The 22,323-nt window shown below is 41.2% G+C and overlaps 1 protein-coding gene across 8 annotated transcripts in view; it reads left to right on the top strand.

Moving 5' to 3' along the window:
- PIP5K1B (phosphatidylinositol-4-phosphate 5-kinase type 1 beta) overlaps window positions 1-22,323 on the top strand; it is an 86,471-nt gene that overhangs the window by 24,294 nt on the left and 39,854 nt on the right. For 2 of the 8 annotated variants that reach the window (XM_044446734.1, XM_044446738.1), the window contains exons 2-6: window positions 967-1,048; window positions 1,631-1,699; window positions 2,837-2,905; window positions 11,177-11,307; window positions 16,747-16,864. In XM_044446734.1, coding sequence (XP_044302669.1) covers window positions 2,837-2,905; window positions 11,177-11,307; window positions 16,747-16,864 — 318 coding nt within the window. In that variant the 5' untranslated portion in view covers window positions 967-1,048; window positions 1,631-1,699. The other 6 variants (XM_044446735.1, XM_044446740.1, XM_044446737.1 and 3 more) reach the window with 6 other exon arrangements.

Here is a 22,323-nt window from a genome sequence, read left to right as displayed (position 1 = left end):
ATGATTGCAGCTATCTCCCCACCCCACTGAGTGGGGAGATGGCAGTGATTGTGCTGGGGGGCGGGGGGGAGATGGCCGAGATTGCGCCCGTCTTTCCTGCATGAGCGTGCCCGTGATTGCGCCTGTTTTTCGTGCAGGAGCGCAGCTGTGATCTTGGCTATCTCCCCCTCAGCACGATCGCACCCGTCTCCCCCCCAGTGCGCCTGTGTTTGCTTCTGTCTCTTCCTCCCCCAGCGCACCCTGTCCGCACTCATCTCTCCCTCCCCCAGTGCGCCCGTGATCACGCTGTCTCCCTCCCCACAGCGTGCCGGAATGACGGGCACATGCAGGGATGACAGGCGCAATCATGGTTGTGCTGGGCAGGGGTGGGGAGATGGCCCCGATCTTTGTTGTTCTTTGTCACTTTGCTTCACATTTTTCTGATTTAAAAAAATAGTTACAGACCGGATTAACTTTATTTACATTGAACCTTATGGGGAAATTTAACTTGGCTCACAACCATTTTTGGTCACGACTAGAGTCCTAGAACGGATTAAGTTTGTGAGCCAAGGTACCACTGTATTTACTTACTTGCACTGTCCTGGATCACTTATGGGAGATCGTAATTAAAGGATTGGGGCGGGGGCAACCTTAGGAAAGAATTCTCTTTTTATAAATCATTCCATTGAAATTGGCTCCCCATTGTCATACCCAGCAAGTTGGGCATTAAGGGTTGACTTTATTGTCTACAATACTTTATCTATTTTACTTTTCATTTAAAATGTTTATGCTGCTTTTAAAGGTAAAATATATGTTCATTGATGTCATAGCACAAAGTCTGTATGCACAGAATTGAGGATGCCATTGATTGACTCATTGTAATGGGTTGTGAATATGTATTATTATATGTATTACTAATTACTAATGAATATGTATTACTAATATATGTATTATGTATAGTCAACAAATTATTATTATTTTTTGAAGTGTCTTGGAAGAACTGACAGCATCAATGACTGGGTTGACCATCTCTCTCAATTCCAGATTATTTGCAACATAGTTAAGAAAGGTAGGTGTATTTGAATGTTCTTGATAACTATTACATAGGTGTTACATTTAGACATAGACTGGGAATGGAAGAAGGGAGATTTCTGACACTGCAGAGTTCAGACATTTTCAAAGCTGTATGATTATAGCAGTTCAGTTTATGCAAGTATTTTGGGTTAAATCTAAACTAGAACATCTTTCTTGGTTAAAAAAAAATTGGTTAAAAAAATTCTAGTGCAGCCTTTATTAACCTGGGGCCTCCAGGTATGTTCCCTTACACCTTCCACTATCCACCAATGACCATATTGGCTGGAGAGAACAGTTTGTAGCACAGCACATTCAGAAAGTGCTGGATTTGAAAGACTCTTCCATTGCATGTATCTTTCTTTTTCTAGGTGAAATCCGTTGAGTCAAATGTAAGTTTAGGCTTCTGCACATTGACCCAGCTGAGACTCAGAAGTGACTTTGTTGTTCTTCAGGGCATAAGCTTTGTGCAGTGGAGAGAAAGAATAATTTTAAAAATCTGTTTTTGCCTGTTTCACAAAAAGGACGTGTAACCTGAAGCATAATAGGGAGGATGTCATCCCTGTCTCTTGTTTGACAGAGCTATTCAAGAGGACCCCTCTCTGATTGGTGGTGCAGACAACTACTCTGCTCTGTGCCATTGCCCTAAGTATGTTTATATTTATTGTAATTTATATTATAATTACTTTTAATTTATTGTTGTAAGCCGCCCCGAGGCTTCAGTGAATGGGGTGGCATAAAAATGTTTTAATAAATAAAAACTAAATAAATAAAAAATGAGCAGCAGTGCAAAGTGGAGACGTGTGTGTTGAGAAGTAATCCCTGCTACCAGCTTTAGAGGAGACCTGAAGAACTGGCAGCAGGGTTTCCCCTGTGCACGAACACTGCAGTCCCAATGGGACTCATGGCTGCAGTGCACACCTGCAGCTGGTGGCAGCAACCTGTGCTGCATGCAAGCCTCTGACAGTCAACCGTAAGTGCAGGCTGGGCATTCTGGGGGTGGGTATCAGTGGTGTTTGCTGACAAGCCACTTGTCAATAGCAGCGAGGGGATTTTCCTGCTGTTGACCACTGGCTCTCTTCTTACAGGGCTTCACTCACAATGAATCATGTTGCCTTGATTTTGGTGACATGACAGCCCATTATGAATCAAACTCTACTTCAACCAGAATATGAACCAATTGTTGCAACCACAAGTGTGTTTGGATGACATGTCAACCAACCAATGACAGTGCCTTTCATCAGTTTTGACTGCCATGTCATCTGTACCCCTGCTGTTCTCATTTATCCATTACTTAATAATGTACAGGCTAGTAGCTTTCTGTTTATGAAGTTGTTCTTGAAAAGCATGTGGCACACCAGCTAAACTATTAACAAGGACCGAGTACCATTAGTACATCACCCCCTTACTGGAAAGAGCTGCACTCAGTTTGTTTCCACACTGAATCAAGGAATGGGTTTGGCAATTCACACCTTAAAACAAAATGGTTCCAGAGTATCTGAAGCAACATGCACTTGCCTGGCAGTTGAGATCTTCATCAAAAGTCTTTCTCTTTCTGGCTGGACCTTTCTTTTTGGGAACCAGGCACTTTTGGATCTTCTGGGGCCTTTGATTTGCCTCTTAGGATATCTGTTCTTCTGCCATGTTTCTACAGTCCTGTTATGTTGATTTTAAACTGTTTGCTGTTATAGTGTGATTACTGTTTTACCATTTGCTTCCTTGAATCTTATTTTAAAAAGCTGGATACAAATAATTAATAATGTTTTACGGTTTTTTATCCTTCCAGATGCAGACAGTAACTGAAAATGGTGATCCTCCTTCTGGAAAACCAAATGAGGAGAAAACTTATAAAAAGGTTTTTAAAATCATATGCAAACTTTGCAGGTTTATTTTATTTTATACCATTCCAAACAGAGTACTAAAATGAACACAGTTCACTTTTTTGTGAGCTACATATTATCACAGAAAATATTGATTTAAAGCACAAGAAAATCTATTGTCCTAGTGTTTAAGGTTAGATCATACACTATGTTTTCCATGTACATTTGCAAAACCTCCTCTGTACTAGCCCCTGGAAGCACAAACTGCTGGGTAGTCATCTCCTAGCCCATGGCATATGCCTCACATCAAGAAGAAAATTTAAGTGCCACTTAATCACCTTTGCGATAGCATGTTCTTTGTTTCATTTGAGAGGAAAACCTGCCCTAGCTGCCTTTCCCCAGTCCTGTCTAGTGTTGGTTGCATTTGACTGTTCATTTTATTCTGATTGCAGACAAAGGCAGAGAGAGCACAGAAAATAGCTAGGATAGCAGTTTCCTTGATTCTCTTATGGGCAAGAAAAAAATAAGGATTACTCCTCAAAGAACTTAATTTGAGAGTAGTTGAAACCGTATCATGACCTAGGGTGAAACACTGCTTTTTGTTTTTTGTCCCAAACACCCTTCCAACTTTATCATGAACTACCCAACCAAAAACAAAGTTATCACTAGGATAATGTTGGGAAGAGTATATTTTTTAAAATTTATTTGGCCTGTGAGACGACAAAAGCATGTTTGAACTGATAAATCTCCATAGTTGTTTTCTGTCTTTAATTTGAATGCATTCATATCAGATTAATGACCATTTGAAATTCATTTGAAGCCAAATTAGGGCCATGAAATTTGTTGGCCTCCACAATTCCATCAAAGGCTTAGAGGCACTGGCTCATTTCTAGTAGTGAATGTTGTTGGTTTAGTGTTCATTTAATTGCTTGTGTGGTTTGTTTCTGTTAATGCATCAATAGGACCATCTTTCCTTTTGAAGAGATCTGCCTCTCAGCATTGGTAATCTTATATAGTGACCATGAATTTAGCCTAGTATTCTCACATTTCAGCAAATGCGCTTGGTTTGAGTTGCCTGCAGCCCTACAGAAATTAATGTTTGTTTAATCAAGTCTAATATTTCTTCTAATATTTAATGTGGCAAAGGTAGAGTAATCACTGAGAGACTCTGAAGCTGCAAATGGCACACTGAGCTAGTCTGTTAATGACTGTATAGGTAACATTAATTTTAATGTCCGTCAGCAAATGGAGAATCCTTCAGATTGTTCTAAAAATCAGAGTGTAATGTCACAGAAGACAAAAAGTAACTCCAAAAGGCCATTATTGCTGCCACCCAGGCAGACTTTACCATCTTGGTGTTGTGACTCAGCTGACATCTTAAGACACAGGAGATCCTTTTAGAAATTCTAGCTATTTTTCCTGCTTTTCCTAGTTATTTTGGTGTTTCCTGGTATGTGGGAATGGATCTATCAGAAGGTTCTCAAATAATTATGTTGAAGAACATTGGCATGTTTTCGTATTACTGGCATAACAAAGCTAGTTTGGGGCAAAGTGGAAACTAAGAAGAGCCTGTAAAATGCATGTGAAGAGCAGGATCTGCTGCAAGATTGGAACATGTATAATTCTTCATATATGTACAGCTGCTACTCTTGTTGATCTGCTTTTTCACTGCCAGATGCCATGTGGCTTCTGAATGAGTAAAGATGCTCTGGGTCAGTGTGGAGGGTTAGTTAACCATGATGGCAGCCAATACAGAAGTGTGAAATAGCACCCCCACAAGCATAGCCCTTCCTTTCTTGCTTTATGACAGTCAAGGACTCTTGCAGCCATTTTTCTCTCGGATATTTTATTTAGCTTACTTTTTCAAATAATCCTTTTTTTTTTTTTTTCCATTCAAGGCTCTGACTAAAGATTGGCCAATTGCATAATCCGGACACTGAAGCTAGCTGACCTTTAGGGGTTAATGTTAGCTGATTATTTCAGTATAACTAAAGCTGCTAATTTTTGCAGGGCCCTTCAGTCAAAATGGTTGACTGTCATCCTTGATAACTATTTAAAACATGCCCCATATGAATTCAAGTCTTTAGCTTATGCTTCATGACTATTATTATGCATGAATATACAATTTTCTGTTACTCATTCAACAGTAATAGTTCTTAACAATAACTGCATCATTTACAGAGGCTTGGTTCTATTTTGAGAGTATGTATAAAAAGGGAAAAGGACATGGAAAATTTTAGTTTCTGATTGGACAGCCAATCATCCATAGGATAAATTTTAATAATACAAATATGCCTTGAGACTTAATAGTATTTTCCATGTACTTCAAGAGGTAAATTTAATAACAATAGTTCACTTTCTCTTCAATTATGCAGGTTTTTTTCCTTTGGACAGGAAATAACATTGGCCACTGTATCAGAATTGCAATATAAACAGAAATATATGTACATAGAAACCACTCTTAAGATAATGTCATGGTTTAATGTCATTAAATGCTTCTGTTTACTTTCCTGGAGTTCATTTATGTAACTTCCTTAGGTGGATCTGAAGGTGTATCTCTTTTAAGTTCCTGGTAGAATAGTTAAAGATTAGAACAGTAATTCATATACTATTGCATTCCTCATGGTCCTCAGTAAGACTACATCAGAATAAGTTTAGTCTGAGTGGTATCTACAATAATTTAGATACAAGTTTCAGTTGCTTAATTCCTAAACCTGTCTAGAGGCAAATTGTTCCCTTCTTTCCCTCCCTTCCACTCAAGTAAAATCTCTTACATTGCAATCCTATATGATTACTCAGACATAAGCCCCGTTGTTTCTCCTGTGAGGCTTACTTCCAAGTACATTGGTATAGGATTGTAGAGATCTTCCTTAAAATCCTGAATCACTCAGGATGCATAATCTTAACTCAAAGACTTTGCTTCTAATGCATTATATTTACATACAAATTACTTTCTGGAGGCAGTTAATTTGTTGTGCCTTCTGTTAGTTGATTCTAATTTTTTTGGACTTGCACCCCACTGCAGACAAAGTGGACCTGAGCTCTAATTAGTCTGGATCAACTACTAAACTCCCCTACACTTCCTTGCCACAAATGACATCTATAAAACAACCTTAGTGATTTGTATCTTGCATTTTGTTCTATAAAAGAAGAAAAATGTTCTGGAACATCTTGAGTAGAGTTGACGAATATGTAGGAATTCTGTTGTCATAGTTCAAAAGATTGCACAATGGTTACTAACTATACACAGGATAAAAAACATAAAATCAGACTTTATCCCTTAGCTTTGTCTATTTCTAGTTCCTTTACTTCTGTATCTTAATTGCCAGTGTTTTCAGTAGTTGCTGACTCTTGGATAAGGTATATATAGATTACATACAAGGTATTTATAGACAGATAAAAATGTTTCTCTAAAAATTCCTTAAGGTTTTCTTCAGTCAAATTGAAAGGAGATAGGTATTAACTAAATTGGAAATTGAATTGTTAGTGGAATTACAATACTAAAAGAGAACAAATAGTTCCTTGCAGGCAGATGTTCCTAAAGCAAGCTGTGATTCAGACCTGCCTTGTTCTGTGTGACTGGAATTTTAGAAAGTGATTCATTCAGAGTTTCTAGTTTAAGAATTGCCATACCAAACCTTTGTCACCATATTTAAATTTGTAGTTTTGGCTCCTAATATAAAATGGTCTTTGATTTCAGTGATAGTCACTTATGTGCTTTTTCCTTGTCAGGCCAGTGTAGATGAATTGTTCAGGTCTCACGGTGAAGCAACTGTAAGCTTTAATAAAGAAGGTGTGTTCAGTCTGTACCTACAATGGGGAATGTAATTCTGCCAGAGCTAGTATGAAAGCATGCTTCATGCATTCTCTGTTTGTACTTCCTTACATCTAGAAGGGAATACAGACATCTACCATAACTTCCAAACATGCCCACTTGAAGTAAACCGGGGAGTTCCAAAGCTGTCTGTCTTGGACATTTAAAATGTATCTAAACACATTACATATAATTCCGAAGACCATTCTGATTCCTGAACACCACGTTTTAAAGCTTCCATAGACAAGATGTCTGGATGTTTCTCAGGCCATCTAATCGCAGTGCCTAATAAAGTGTTGGCTGGTTAAAATTTATAAAGGTCTAAATAGTCATGGCAACAATAATGAAGGAGTTCAAAGGTTAGTTAATTTCTGTAAGCTTGAATACTATTAGTTGGCCCATAAAATGTAGACCTTGAGTTTCTGATTAGAATTGTAGTCTGCTGGTTAATACCCAGTACACTGCATCAAATGGATAAAATGCTTTTTTCTGACATTAATAATAAATGTTTATTTTCTTATATACCAGAAAGCTGCTGTGACAACTTTGGACTAGCTGAGTTGATCTTTACTATGTTGAGAAACAAACATGGAGATCCTCCAGTCCTGTCCAATTCCATGGAGGGGTGTAATTGCCTACACTGAAAGAATCAAAGTTAGGCATGAGTTGAATTCCAGATGATCTTACAGCAGGAATGGAAAACCATTTTTGGCCCAAAGGACAACATGGTTTTAGGTGAAACCTTTATGAGTCTCATGTCCTGAGTCAATGAGGAGAAGGAGAGCTCTCCTGCTCTTCTTTTCTCATGCATTTGATGCCATATGATGGTTTTCCTAATTTAGTTTTATTGAGTTAGGGTATTTTATTGTCAATCGTTTATGCTATTTTAAATTGTTTTGATTTTTAGGACCTTTTTTTTTGAGAATGGGATCTTAAGAAATGTAAATAATAATAATAATTTTACTGTCCCTGACATTGACTTATACCCTGATCTCTCACCTGTGAAAAGGTTTAAAAGCCTCCACTTGTACGTGTGCAATTCTAATTGCAGGACTGAGGATAGGATTAGGTATTTGGTGCATGGGCCAGAGGCTCTCCATCCTTGTCTTACAGCAACATAGGTTTGCCACAGAATAGGCAGCTGTGCTCCATTTATGGTTTAACGCATACCTGCACATATGTCGTCTTCAGATGATATCCTAATTTTTCTACATCAAATTTGTACCATTTTCTTGGTAAGACAGTAAAGTATGTGAAAGCAAAGCATTGCATGTGGTGATCTATTGTTATTCACATATGGCTACATTTTCAGTATGATTTGTGAAATATGTTCTAAATCTTCATTGTGTAGGAAGAGAAGGACTAATAGCCTCTGAAAGAAAGAACAACCCACTGTAATCAGATTATTTTTGGTCGGCCCAGCATTTTCCTTCTGTGGACAGGGGGAGTTCCTACATCTGCAGATAACTGATCCAATGGAGAATGTCTGTTAGCAGAATGGAGAGGAGGCAATTTGTGTTGATCCTTCCCACTCACTCTGCATACCTCCCAGATCTCCCAAAAGACATCCCTCAGACCTTCAGGGGATTGGGGGACCCTTCAGAGCTGCAGAGAAGGGGATACTAGCTGTAGTAGGTTGGGGAAATAGATGACAATACTCTCTACTTTCCTTCTGCAGGCAGGAGAATTCTGAGTAGAATTCTGCCAGTAGAAGGAAATTCTGCATCCAACCCAGTGGATGGTGAGCACTCTTCTTTGTAGGAGGTAGTGTCAGTTTTACTTAATTATAGAAGTGCGTTCAGAGAATGCCTTTGGGCAGCTCCCAAGAGCCCACACTTCAGCAGAAGCCCCTGGAATTACCCCTTCTCTTCACCATGAAATCTGTTTGTTCACCAGTAACTCACTCTGGCCCAGATAATTGAGCTGGCGAGAAGGAAGAGCAGCAGGAGACACTCCTGTCTGCTTACTCACTGGCTCACTATCTGTCAAGCAAGCAACTGGTAGCAGCGATGGAGGAGAGGCATGATAGCAGTTGGTGGCAATAGCACTGAGAAGGTTGACTGACTGAGGGACAGGATCCATTGAAGGTATCTTGACAGATGACCCTCAGAATTCTGGAGCCAATGCTATTTAATTATATGTATGGTGCTGTCCTTTCCCACTTACGGTATGTAAGTATCTGCACTATAGAAATAATACTGTGGTGCTTGCTAATTCTCAACAGGGTGGGGTTAAGAGTTATGGTCAAGAAATGCTTATTTATTTGAGATGGGAGCATATTTTCTTTCATGTCAGCAGGCCTTTATGTGAGGAGAACATTCAGGCCTCCTGATGAAAATTGATCCACCCTCAGTAGCCTTCTATTAACCTGGAGAATGACTTGTACCTATGGTACATATATTTTGTTCAGCGGAGCAATCAAAATCTTTGTCTTTTCAAGGAATCAAGCTTAACAAAAATCAACAGATTTGTTTCAGCCAAGCTCCAGTTTCTGTGACCCTCATGTAGGAGACTGTTCAGTTAACAAAAAGGCTCAGTTTGAAACAAAAACTAATCAAAGTTACATAATTTAGTTCACATGCAGGACATTAATCTTTTATAAAGACCTTTTCAAGACAAGAAATGGGGAATTTCTGAGCAATCCATTCAGCTCCTTTACCAATTAAAGTAGTATTTTAGGAATGACCAACTGTGCCATGTTCTCAACCAATTGTCTATTAGGAACTGTTATGCAACTTGAAAGATTTGATATTAATTAATCTAAATGACACCCTAATACTTACCCGTTGGCACTTTGTTTCTCATTTGTAAAATAAACCAAACTGAGAGAGATGCATTTTGAAGTATTGTATAAAGCTGTCACCAGACACAGTATTCACAGTTAAGGTTCTTCAGTTCATAGGTGATACGAACTTTTATTTACTCTTTTTCTGCACAGGGTCTCTTGAATCAGACTGTAGTTGCATAGAGGCAATCATTGGTGGATTGCTCTTCCACATTTTCTTTCATTTTCTGTAAAGTCCAAGTGGGAGATATGTGTCTGATAGAGAGAAAGTGGCAGGAGTGGAAGGGAAAGATGACTTTCAAGCCATGATATTTTGGCTTGTTAACTTCTGTTTCTAAGATTTAGAGTTATCAGAGCTGCTGGCCTTTTCTCTAGCAAGAGCTGTACTCTCCTCAGTCTAGTTAGCTAAATGAATGGCTTTAACTGTCCTGGTTCTGAGAATAGCAGGCCCAGGCAGATACCCACCCTGTATAATGAAATCAGATGGGTTTTATTTCTCTCTGATCTGTAGCTGATAAAGAATTTGAAACCTTAATTTTAAAAAATCAGTTTGTTTAGCAAAAAATACTATTTCAGCTCTCTGTGCCTCTTAGATAACTCAAGAGACTGATGAGGAGCAACATTTTGCAGGAGATCTGTAGGAATCTTTGGCTTTTGCATACTAGAGGTCTGCCTTTTCTTGAAAGAGAACACAACTCACTCCAAAACCCTTACTTTTTACAATCTATTACCATTGCATTCTAATTGCAAAGCAAGTCATGAAAAGTCACTTCTTTAAAGCAAGTTTCCTGTGTTTATTCCCCTCATTTGCTGAGAAGAGCTTGCTGACTGGCTGTTTGCACCATCTCCTTGACCAGCTGCTGCTCACTGAGCTTTATAGCCATATTCTTCACTGAGACTCCAGCACAACTTCATTGTAGCAGCCTCTAGTGCAACCAGAATCTACTTTCTTCACAAGTGGTCCAGCCACCATCTCTCTGGTTATTATCTGGCCTAAACTCTTTCAGTCAGAGTCTAGGGATGTGGCGCAGACTGTTCCTCTTGTTAGCTGCCTCCCCCCTCCCCCATTGCCTGCATAGCATCATAGCTCATGTGCCTCTCCATAGCTTCACTAGGAACTCCCAAAATAGAAACAGCTTCAAAATCAAAGAAGGAAGACTGTTGGAGCTGCAAGGTTATGAAGCCACTTTCATTGTTCCTATTGCATTTTAGAGTGTGTGAAGTGCAAGGAGGGGTGGTGTCCAGCATAAATACCCCCACATTAATAAATCATTTTAAATTTCCTAAGAATTCTGAGCTATTCCTTTCTGTTATAGGCCACCTGCTGCAGAATGAGCCAGTCCAGGCTGAGGAATGCTCATGCATGGCCTGGATTATTTTTTTCCCATTGGAGGAGGTTTTCAGAGCTTTTGGCATAGTTTATGAGATGGCAAGATTCAGAGAGCGCTTTGTGCAGTTTGATATGTTGCTACTGAGTACCATAATGGTCCCCTGGCATGCTGGATTTCCATTTGCTATTATGATATGTGATTTTTGTGGCCTAATTGTTTCCAGACTTTTCCTTTTGAGCAGTGACCTTATAGATGAACTAACCTGCTATACATGGAGGGATGTCAAAGCAGTCATAAATTTTATAAGGCACCTATGGATCAAGAAAATCCATTTACAACAAACTGACACTTGAAAATGTTCTGCCTTTCTTTGCAGACTGCATCCTCGGCTATTAAGGGTGCCATACAGCTGGGAATCGGATACACAGTGGGTAACCTCACTTCTAAACCAGACAGAGATGTACTTATGCAAGACTTCTATGTAGTAGAAAGTGTGTTTCTTCCCAGGTAAGGGCAGTATTTGATTATAGTTTTCTTCCTTCCTGTTCACCTTGCCCCTTTCCCCAATAAAAAAAATCACTGCCACATTTATTCAAGATATGCCTTAGCTTTATCCCAAATTGCTAAGGACAGTGTACAAGGTTCTGTGCTCTCCGCATTCCCCTCCTCACTTTTTTTAATTCTCGCAGTGACTTTTAGAGCGAGGGATGCTACCTGGTTCACCATTACCTACTAAGCTTTGTCACAAATTGGATTAGTGTTTGTATCACCCTGGTCCAGTCCAGCACTCTAACCAAGATACCATTGACTGTTTAGGTGTTAGATAAATCATAAAGATGAATTAAAAATGTCCTTTAAAAGGAAAGAAAGGAAGGTCATTTCATAAATGTGCTTTCAAGAATAAACACAATAATACATGAAAGGAGCACTATAAATTCACATAAAATAGAACATTTATTGGCAGAGCAGATAAGTAAGAAATGTTTAGTAGGCCACAGTACTATAGTAACCTTTAAAAATACATATGGTGTTGCAAGTGCAGTTTCTTTGTTCTTTTTGTCAATAATCAGAATCTGTTTTGAGGAAACAGGATGGTTATATAGCCCTAAGTGCATTCCTGTGCGACAACAATGGTCATATGATGCAGAATATCTGCAAGATAAGATAACCAGTTAATGTATTTCTTGATTTTAAATAGTTGCACTAAAGCAAAGCTTGTAGACTTTTCTCTGCCTATTGATGCCTATTGAATTTTGCCTTATCTCTGTGTACTTTATTAACTGTGGAAGAACATATTTATTTCCTGAGAGCCATATTAGGAAGCATTGTATTAAAGTGTGATGTGGTGGTTAGAATGTTGGACTGGAGACCTGGGAGATCTGGGTTTTAGTCGCCATTTTGCCATGAAGTTTTTTGGGTGACTTTGGACTAGTCACTCACTCTCAGCCTAACCGATCTCAGTAGGCTGTTGTAAAGATAAAATTTAGCTATGTAAGCCACTTTGGATTCTTCACAAGAGGAAAAAAAGGTGGCATATAAATGCAATATGATGAAGAAGAGGAGGAGGAAGATGTTTAGCTTAGCTAATTCCAAAGGATATTAAAATGGTTAAATGTAGGTTCTGGTTAAATTACATGAACAAGTTACTTTGGATTTGCTGATCGATAGTTTGTATGACAAAAATGTTAAAAATGTGTCTTGTTTTGTTTTGGTATGTTTTGCATTTAGGTAGTGTAGTGGTGCAGAACTCATTTTAGCCTAATTCAGTTTCAGAGAAGCTCATGAGATAACTTTCCAGGGTTAGATGGGGTCAGTTAAAAGAGGGGTAGACCAGAAAACAAAAAACTCCAAAACAAAACTAGACTATTGCAGCTTGAAGGACTTACTGTCAGCAACTAATCTGTAGGACCCCAAACTTTTTCGGGCTGCTGCTTTCCTTTGGGTGACAACCCTAGTGCCCTCGCGCCTCTTTCTTTGTATTAGGTTTATTGCTCTGCTGCACATTTAAAACAACCAATCACCACCTCATGGATCTTTCCACCACCCTCATTGAGGAGGTACTGCCCACTTTGGAAATCATTGCTATAGGAGAATCATTTCAAGCTTTTAGAATGGGGGAAAAATTGGATTAGTGATTTAAGGAAAGGGAGTGCAGGTAGTGAAAGGGAGCTGACCTAAAGAGCCCCAGAGAGTTTGATTTGGCCCTTCACCCTAAAAATCTGAACCTCTGGGTAGTGCCATGAAGGTGCAAAGGGGATATCATGCAAATGGTCTCTCATCTTTTTTATAGACATTTCAGTTCAGGTTTTTGCTTTCTGTTCTTGATCTCACAGGAGAAACTCAGCATCTGTGTAAGTCTTGAATTTCTGAGAACAAGAGATGGAAGGCCAGTAGTTCAGTTTTTTGCTACTATTTAGGAGTCCCCAATCAGAGCTGCCCGGAAGGTTTATTGGACAGTGGCGGGTCCTACCACCACCTCTTCCAAGGATCCATGCATGTGTAGCAAGGACCTGAGATGAGGCTTTTTGTATCTGGGGGGCATGGGGCAAATTGCCATATATGGCATCCCCATCCAGGCAGCCCTTTTCCATTTCTGAAATAATGCCTGTGGATTGCGTTGTGCACCCACAAATGCAACAGTTCATATAAAAGTTTTTTAAAACAATGAGCCTTCACTGTTTAACTGTCCAGTGGACTTGCTTTTGAAAGTAAGGAATTGCACCTTCTGTCCCTCCAAACATGCTTCAGCTCATAATGTTGCCAGCAGTCAGGTTGTTAGAGCTTGCCAATAAAGAAACATCAGAACCTCCTACAGATCAATGACAATGAACCACAAGAATTCATTGTATATGCTGTTTATAAGTTTGTTCTCTTCCTGGGATATATAGAAAAATTATTAGTACTGATTGCATTTTGAACACAAGCATCTTCTTTCTTTTAAAACATAAGTCTCCATGAGTACCTAAAGGAAGATATGCCCATGAACCTTGCATAACTGCTTTTGAAAGTGGTTTTTGAATATTGCAGCTTTTCCTTTGCAACTGCCTGTTGCTTGGCAAGATGATCGAAACAATCTTAACATTCTAGAGAGGTAGTACAATTCAGTCTTGCACAGTACTTGATGCCAAAACTTTAACGGAAGTAGGTTGATCTGTGGGTCTGAGATGTGGATTTGAATACTTAATGGGTGTATGAGTTTATGATTCTAATTGAAACTCTCAGACATCAATTGAGTGGACTTCAGGGGTGGACAGACTTAGCTGACGTTTATGAACTTTCACAGGAGGTCTCAGGCAGGGTACTACTAGATTCAACATATTGTTGCCAGGTGCTTTGGAAAATGTCAGGTGTCTTTTCCCTAGGAAGGGCCGTTGACTCCAAGGAAAAGTCATTTAAGGACCATAGTTGATGGTGCAATCAGAGTCTAAACTGCACAGACTTTTCCACATTGCAGGATTATATTGCTCTTTCTCTCTCTGCCATATGTTCCTTCTCTGCCTCTCTCTCTGCCTTGTACATATACAGGAGCAGATGCATTCCCCCAGGGCAGACCAGAAGGGGCCCACAAGCCTCCAGAGAGTGGTAACGGTGAAGGACATAAGTTTCCCACATTAGATTTTGCTAAGCATGGAATAATTTGTTAGCATTGTGGTCAGACTGTTTGTTTTCATGGTATAAATGCAGTGCATTAACCTCAATCACAACCCCAGGGCTACATATTAAAGAACATTAAGTCTGCAGCATGCAAACATATAAACAGCATGCAACAATTAAACTAGATATGAACATAATATAAAACACAAATATACTATATTAATAATCTATAATCTATTAAATATTTGTTGAAATAAGCAGAGACAAGATGTTGCATAATTTGCATTTCCTCTCCTTGCCCATTTATACAACTCAAACTGCTTTTTGTAGCATCAGTGGAGCCTAAAAGCAGAATAGGAGAAACCTAATAAAATAAATTCTGTGTTGGAACAGTGGTCAACCTTTGGGAATAGTTGGGGACATGAAATTTAGAAGGTGTGTGTACATTTTACTGTGTAATAGATTTTTTCATTGTGCTATTAACCCTCCTTTTTGACTAGAACTGTGCTTTTTGCACTCCAGACTGAGACTCACCTCCATTTTATCATACTCACTAGGACTTTAGAGGGTGTTCTTTATTATAGTACTGCTGTTCTTCAGGTCAGTTGGCACTGTGTGCAAGCCAGTTATGCCCCTTCATCATTTGATGTGCAGTTCTGGCAAAGAAAACCAGATGTTGTAAGCTGCCCCGAGGCCTTGGCAAGGGGCGGCATAGAAATGTTTTAATAAATAAATAAATAAATAAATAAATAAATAAATAAATAAATAAATCCTCAAACATACATCTGACCTAGCTCTCCTGTGTTGTAATTGACTCTTCTGCTTTCTGACAAATTGCTGTGTTAGATGGATTTGTTTATTGCCTGACTCTTGTGGAGCAATATGTACATTATTTAATCTGAAATCTTAGATTATGTACAAAATTTGGAAAAGTACATCATCTTTTGTTTTATTTGCATCTGAACTGAATACATGGATGCTTTATGGTTGCATTAGGATAAGCATTTGATACCTGAAACACACTGAGCTCATTTCACTGAACTCTTTTCTAGCACCTTCCCTCTCTTTTTCTCTCCCCTATCCTTTTTTGTTTATTTTTTTTCCCTGTGGAAAACATTATTTGGCTGAGAAACTGCTACTTGGGTGAGCCATATAAAAGACCACATAGCCTCACTCCCAACCCCCAACTAATTAATATTTAGCAACACAAAAACTGCTTACATACTCAGGCAAATGAGGGTTACTTTAATCATGCTTGATATTCAAGATGATGCAAGGTCACAAAGAAGTCCTATTGTCCAGTTCTTTTCAGCAAGAAAAGGAAGGTGAACTTTTAAAGAAAGGAGTCAGAGCAAAAAAAAACACAGCTTAGCTAAGCATAGTTGTTTTCCTTTAACTCTTTTTGGGACATGTTTATGGAATTCAGGGGTGGTTAAATAGTTGCATTCACTTCAGCTGCTCAGCCGGTATGCTACACACAGACACATTCAGATGCCACTGTGTAAAGTGCCAGAGTTTTATCCTGTAGTGGTAAATCCACTGGGTTACCTTCTTATGAACCTTGTTCTGCAGAGAATTCCCTGCTTGCTTGTGCATAAACATACTGCTTATCCTTACTTCTGAGCAGACATACAGAAGGTTGATATTTAGGATGCTACTTAAAAATGCTTCTGAGTGATTCATTTCTGCTCTGCACATACATGCAAAAGCCTGTCTTGCTCATTTATTGAGTAGACAAGTGTTCTGCTATAAATTGGTAGCAATGAAATGGGGGAGGCAGCTCCCTTTGCCTGTGTCACACCCACTTTTGCCTTTGCCCATGGCTACCACTGGAATATGAGACCCAAGAGCTGCTCCAAAATGAAATGCAGCCCCCATCCTCACCTCTGCCTTGAATGGATGTTGATTTTGGCTGCTTGGCAATATGATGCAGTTCTGTAATATGTAAGCCCTATTGAGATCAGTAGGGCTAATTTTTAGGTAGGTGGACTCTTTTAGAGAGCAAAGAAAATGATATTAGACTGGAATGTGAAATGAATGTGAAGATTGATTACACATGCACTATCAGGTTCTTGACTTGTTCCAACTCAACATCTTTTTTGGGGAGTGGGTGGGAAAATAGGAAGACTTGGGGGAGGAACAGGATAAATGGGGGGGGACCAAAAAAATGGGGGGAATTTCACCATGCTATCCTAAACATATTTGGGAAGAGTGGGAAGAAGGTTTTTCCCCTCACAATTTTCTGTTCTTTTCCAAGCCTTCATATCTCAGGGGAAGGGGAAGACTGTTATTTACATTAAGATACGTTTTAAAAATGTCTTTGTAAAATATTCTAAACTTCTTTCAATTCAGTGAAGGAAGCAACCTTACCCCTGCTCACCATTATCCAGACTTCAGATTCAAGACCTATGCTCCTCTGGCCTTCCGCTACTTCAGAGAACTTTTTGGTATCAAGCCAGATGACTACCTGGTAAGAATGTACATTTTTTCAGAAACAGGAGACAGAAATAGATGTTTCTCTATGTCTGGGGGTTGGTTGCTTTGCTGTAGGAACCAACACCAAAAGCTACAGTGCCTTTTCTAAGTGCTTCTACCTGGTTTTAGTTTGAGGAGGTATGCTCAGTGTTACTAGATTTTGCATGAGTCTTATGAAAATTCCTGCCATTATTTTTTTGGGAATGTCAGAGTAATAAAAAGGATTTCCTCATGAGTATGATCTACAGGACTAAATTCATAAGTTCCAGGATGGGGCATTTGCATTGTCCAGTGCACATATATGATATAGGAAGACTATCTAACTCATGTATAAATTTAGTTCTTGGCCAAGCATTTAATTGTTCAGCTTGTAATTAATTCCCCTAAAACTTGATGTGTTAATTGATAGCTCAGCAACTGAAGTATAGTTGCTGTTCAAGTCATTATTTCTACCAGAATAGTGTAATTGAAGTTAAATACTCCTGTGGATTTTGCTGATTGAATTCTCCTTGAGAGAGTTCCTGCTCTAATTGTCATGGAATTGTCTAAGAAAATATATAAATATTTGCTTCCATAGATTGTAACCTTGACCTGGAAAAACACGCAACCCATAGCATATTGCCACTGTATTTTAAAACCCTCTCATGCAGGTCTTGATTTTGAAGACTCATTCTCATTCAGTGATTGGAAAAGACATGTGGCAACAGGTTATTACATGCAGAACAGTTGTAGCGGACAAACCTCAAGCAGTTGTTCACAAAATGGACTGAATTCAGCACGAGTGTAATGCAAGTGGAACTGTACTGATTGCCCCATTGAGTCCTGTGTGTAGCCTGTTCTGAATAGCTGTAAGAAAGCAGCATGTGTGCAGTATTGTGTGATGCTTGCAATGCTCAGAGAACTGTCTTTAACATACCTCTGTAATCAAAGGCAAGTCAAATATTTTGTAAGGCAACAGTATTTCAGAGTGAAACAAGGAGAAGAGATGGGTTGATTGCAAAAGGCCTGGATTTTGTCTTTCCCACTGTTCTTCAGTTAATGATGATTTTATGCTATTACTTAACATTAGGGTTAGATAATAATAAGGTAAACCATTATGCATCATTAAGCAAAATAAAATTATTATCCTGAAAGTACTAACGGTTAAAAATATGCCATTGCAGACAACATTTGCATGCAAATAAACCAGGGTTGGGCAACTTTGGAGGGGCCTATCTCACCCCCTAGATGCCTGCAGCTCATACCCTTGCTGCTGCTACACTGGCAAACTCTAGATGGGGGCTTAAAAGGGAGAAATCTAATTTGTTTTCAAACTGATTTCGTGCACAGCCTGAAGCAGTTGTGCACAAAATGGACTGAATTCAGCAACTGCTTTTTTGCCAGGGCTACATTTCAGGGATGCAACAGGGGTGGCAGCAGCCACAGGCCCCAGCGCAGGCCAGGGTGCATTTGGAAGCTCCATGTTGCTCATTCCTGTGTTAAACCATAATTGGGTGCTATATGTATGAGTGTGAAGTGCTGAAATTGCATGCCAGGAAAAACCCAGAGTTTGTGGTTGGCTTCATTACTAGTTGACTAGCACTTTATTTTCCAGTTTCGAGCACTATAAAACTGGGAGTCAGAGATCCTTCCTGATCTAGTGGAAATTCCCCAGAGATCTACCAGGAGATCCAGCACTATTTCCTTCCCACTCTTGAATTAGAGATGAAGAGTTGCTTTAGAAAATCATAGCCTGTTAGTTCAAGAAATTCACAAACCTTGTTCCTGTACATCCAGCTCCTCTATTTCTTCCTTTGGACAATGTGAAATTTTATATGAACTGGAAAACTCTGGTCACCATCTCAGGAACAATCCAGAATATTGAAACATGGTTTGAAGTTGGTTTAATATCCTGACTTGGTCAGTAGCTGGTAAGCATGTGTTTCCAGTTCAGACACAATGGGAAATTTCCATTAGAAACTTCCTGGGTTGTTGTTGTTGTTGTTGTTGTTGTTGTTGTTGTTGTTGTTATTATTATTATTATTATTATTATTATTATTATAACATTTCTATGCCGCCCCTTGCCGAAACCTCGGGGCGGCTTACAACATGATAAAATACATTGAAATACAATAGTACATAATAAATTACCATTAAATATAACAATACAAAAAATACATTGATTTACAAATACAAAATTAAAATTATCAGTATAAAATAAAAATATAGGAGGAGAAAGAGAAGGAAGAAGAAGTTGCCCAGGCCAGATCATATGTTTTAACAATTGAAATGATGTTTAAATAAAAAGGTCTTTACCTGGCGCCGAAAAACCAGTAACGACGGTGCCAGGCGGACCTCTTTGGGGAGTGAATTCCATAGGTTGGGTGCCACCGCAGAGAAAGCCCTCCTCCGGGTACTTACTCTCCTAATTTCTTTCATGGAGGGTTCCCGGAGAAGGGACTCTCCCGCAGATCTCAAAGGGCGGTCGGGCATATACGGACGTAAGCGCTCGTTCAGGTAGCCAGGACCCAAGCCGTTTAGGGCTTTGTAGGTCATAATCAACACCTTGAATTGGGCCCAGGCTTCAATGGGAAGCCAGTGAAGCTGATGGAGGACTGGAGTCATGTGAGCATAACGCCCCGTCCCCGTCAGCAACCTGGCAGCTCTATTTTGCACCAATTGAAGTGTTCGGACTGTCTTCAGGGGAAGCCCCACGTAAAGCGCGTTACATATGTCTAGGCGGGAAGTCACCAGCGCGTGTGTCACCGTCGCCAGGCAGTCGTATTCCAGGTAGGGGCGCAGCTGATTAATCAGCCGAAGCTGAAGGAAGGCGTTCCTTGCTACCGCTGTCACCTGAGCTTCCAAAGAAAGCTCCGGGTCGAGGAGTACTCCTAAGCTGCGGACCTTATCCCTAAGAGGGAGTGTTGCACCATTCAGGACCAGGTCAAATCCACCCTCTCCGAAACCCGATCCGCCAACCAACAGGACCTCCATCTTGTCTGGGTTGAGTTTCAGTTTATTGGCCCTCATCCATTCCCTTACCTCGGCCAAGCACCGGTTCAGCACAACCACTGCCTCACCTGGATTAGTAGAGAATGAGAGGTAAAGCTGGGTATCATCAGCGTATTGATGATTCCGCAGCCCACACCTCCTGATGACCTCTCCCAGCGGTTTCATATAGATGTTAAATAGCAGAGGGGATAGAATGGAGCCCTGTGGTACCCCATGGCATAGCTGCCATGACGTAGAGACATGGTCCCCCAGCACTACCTTCTGGAATCGACCGTCGAGATAGGAGCGGAACCACTGCAAAGCAGTGCCTCCAATCCCCAATCCCGCAAGTCTATCCAGAAGGATACCATGGTCGATGGTATCGAAAGCCGCTGAGAGGTCCAGAAGAACCAACAGGGATGTACTCCCCCTGTCCTTCTCCCTGCACAGGTCGTCGTACAGGGCAACCAAGGCAGATTCAGTACTGTACCCGGGTCTGAAGCCGGACTGAAAAGGATCCAGATAATCAGTTTCCTCCAAGAGTGCTTGGAGTTGTCCCGCCACCACTCGCTCCAGCACCTTGCCCAGAAACGGGATGTTGGCCACAGGTCTATAGTTAGTGGCCATCTCTGGATCCAGTGACGCTTTCTTCAGGACCGGTCGTATTACCGCCTCCTTTAAAGGGGCAGGCACTCGACCCTCCCTCAGAGAAGCGTTAACCACTTCCAAAATCCAGGTCCCAATCCCGTGCTTGGAGTTATTTATTAACCAAGATGGGCAAGGATCCGATAGGCAAGTGGTGGGACGTACTCTTCCAAGCACCTTGTCCACATCATTGGGCCGCAATAATTGAAATTCCTCCAGTAATTTTGGACCAGACGGTGGCATTGGCGACTCCTCAGAGACCTCTGATTCATTAGTGGAGTCCAGCTCGTGACGAATCTGAGCGATTTTCTCCCTGAAATGCCTGGCAAAGTCGTCACAGCGGGCCTTTGAGGGTGGCATCGGATCTTCCTTAGGACCCAGGCGAACCAGGCCTTGCACCACTCGAAAAAGCTCCGCTGGACGGCATTGTGAGGAGGCAATGGAAGCGGAAAAAAACTTCTTTTTCGCCGCCTTCACCGCCACAGCATAGGCCCGATAGTGGGCTCTCAAATGTGTTCGGTCAGATTCATCCCGTGATTTCCTCCACCTACGCTCTAGCCGTCTCCCAGCTCGCTTCATCACCCGTAATTCAGGTGTATACCAAGGGGAAGAGCGGACTCTGCCCGGTGGGAGAGGACGCTTAGGAGCGATCGTGTCCACAGCCCTGGTCATCTCTCCGTTCCACAGTTCGACCAGAGCCTCGACAGGAGCACCAGTCTTGTCCGCCGGAAACTCCCCCAGGGCCCCCAGGAATCCATCCGGATCCATCCGGCTCCGGGGGCGGGCCCATACAATCGGGTCCACACTCTTATAGAGGGAGAGGCCGCTCTCGAGCACAAACCTCACCAGGAGGTGATCTGACCATGACAGGGGAGTCAAACATAAGTTCTTCACCCTCAGGTCATCCTCTACCTGCCCCGTCGTGAATACCAGGTCCAGAGTGTGTCCACGTTCATGGGTAGGGCCAGTGACGTGTTGAGACAGGCCCATGGCCGTCATAGAGGCCATGAAGTCCTGAGCCGCCCCGGTCAGTCCAGACTCGGCATGGAGATTGAAGTCCCCCAGGACCAACATCCTGGGGGTCCTCAACACCAGATCCGAGACGGTCTCTGTCAGCTCAGATAGGGAGACTGCTGGGCAGAGAGGTGCACGATACACCAATAGAATCCCCAATCTGTCTCGTTCGCCCAACACCAAGTAGAGGCACTCCAGCCCTGGTCTCAAAGGGACCGGAAGACCCGTGAGAGAGATGGAGGCTCTGTAAACCAACGCGACTCCCCCTCCTCTCCCTTCTGGGCGTGAACAGTGTTGAACCAGATACCCGGGCGGGCACAACTGGGAGAGGGCAACATCCCCTCCCTCTCCCGCCCAGGTCTCCGTTATGCAAGCCAGGTCGGCCCCCTCATCCACAATCAAGTCATGGATGAGGGAAGATTTATTATTGATCGACCTGGCATTGAGCAGCAGCACCGTCAGACCCGAGGGGTGGTTGACAAGGCTACCTGGCGCCCTCTGGTTGGGGGCAGGATCAGAAGGAGGGACAGGTGTCAGCCATCTGTCCATCCTTCTTCTACGTGAACACGTTAAGCCCCTATTGTTGTAACGACCATTGCCCGTGACCACGCCAATAGCAGCCCCCGTGGGTTCCCCAGGATATATAAACGTCGACATGGCCAGGAATGACTCAAAGCACTAATTAAAGCAGGGTAAGATTATAAAGTAGGTCGGAGGAGGGGAAAAAGAACGATAAAAAGAAAAAAAAAAAAGAAAAAGGGGATCCTTCCTCTTCCCTGAGAATCAGCAGTAGGCAAGCCTATTTCAACAAGAGTCCATGGCCAG

The sequence above is a fragment of the Varanus komodoensis genome, unplaced genomic scaffold (assembly GCF_004798865.1).
Source record: "Varanus komodoensis strain SLA01 unplaced genomic scaffold, ASM479886v1 scaffold5, whole genome shotgun sequence".
In the NCBI taxonomy this organism is placed as follows: domain Eukaryota; kingdom Metazoa; phylum Chordata; class Lepidosauria; order Squamata; family Varanidae; genus Varanus; species Varanus komodoensis.
The sequence above is the reverse complement of the archived record's forward strand: the minus strand, read 5'-3'. Positions and strand labels throughout refer to the sequence as shown.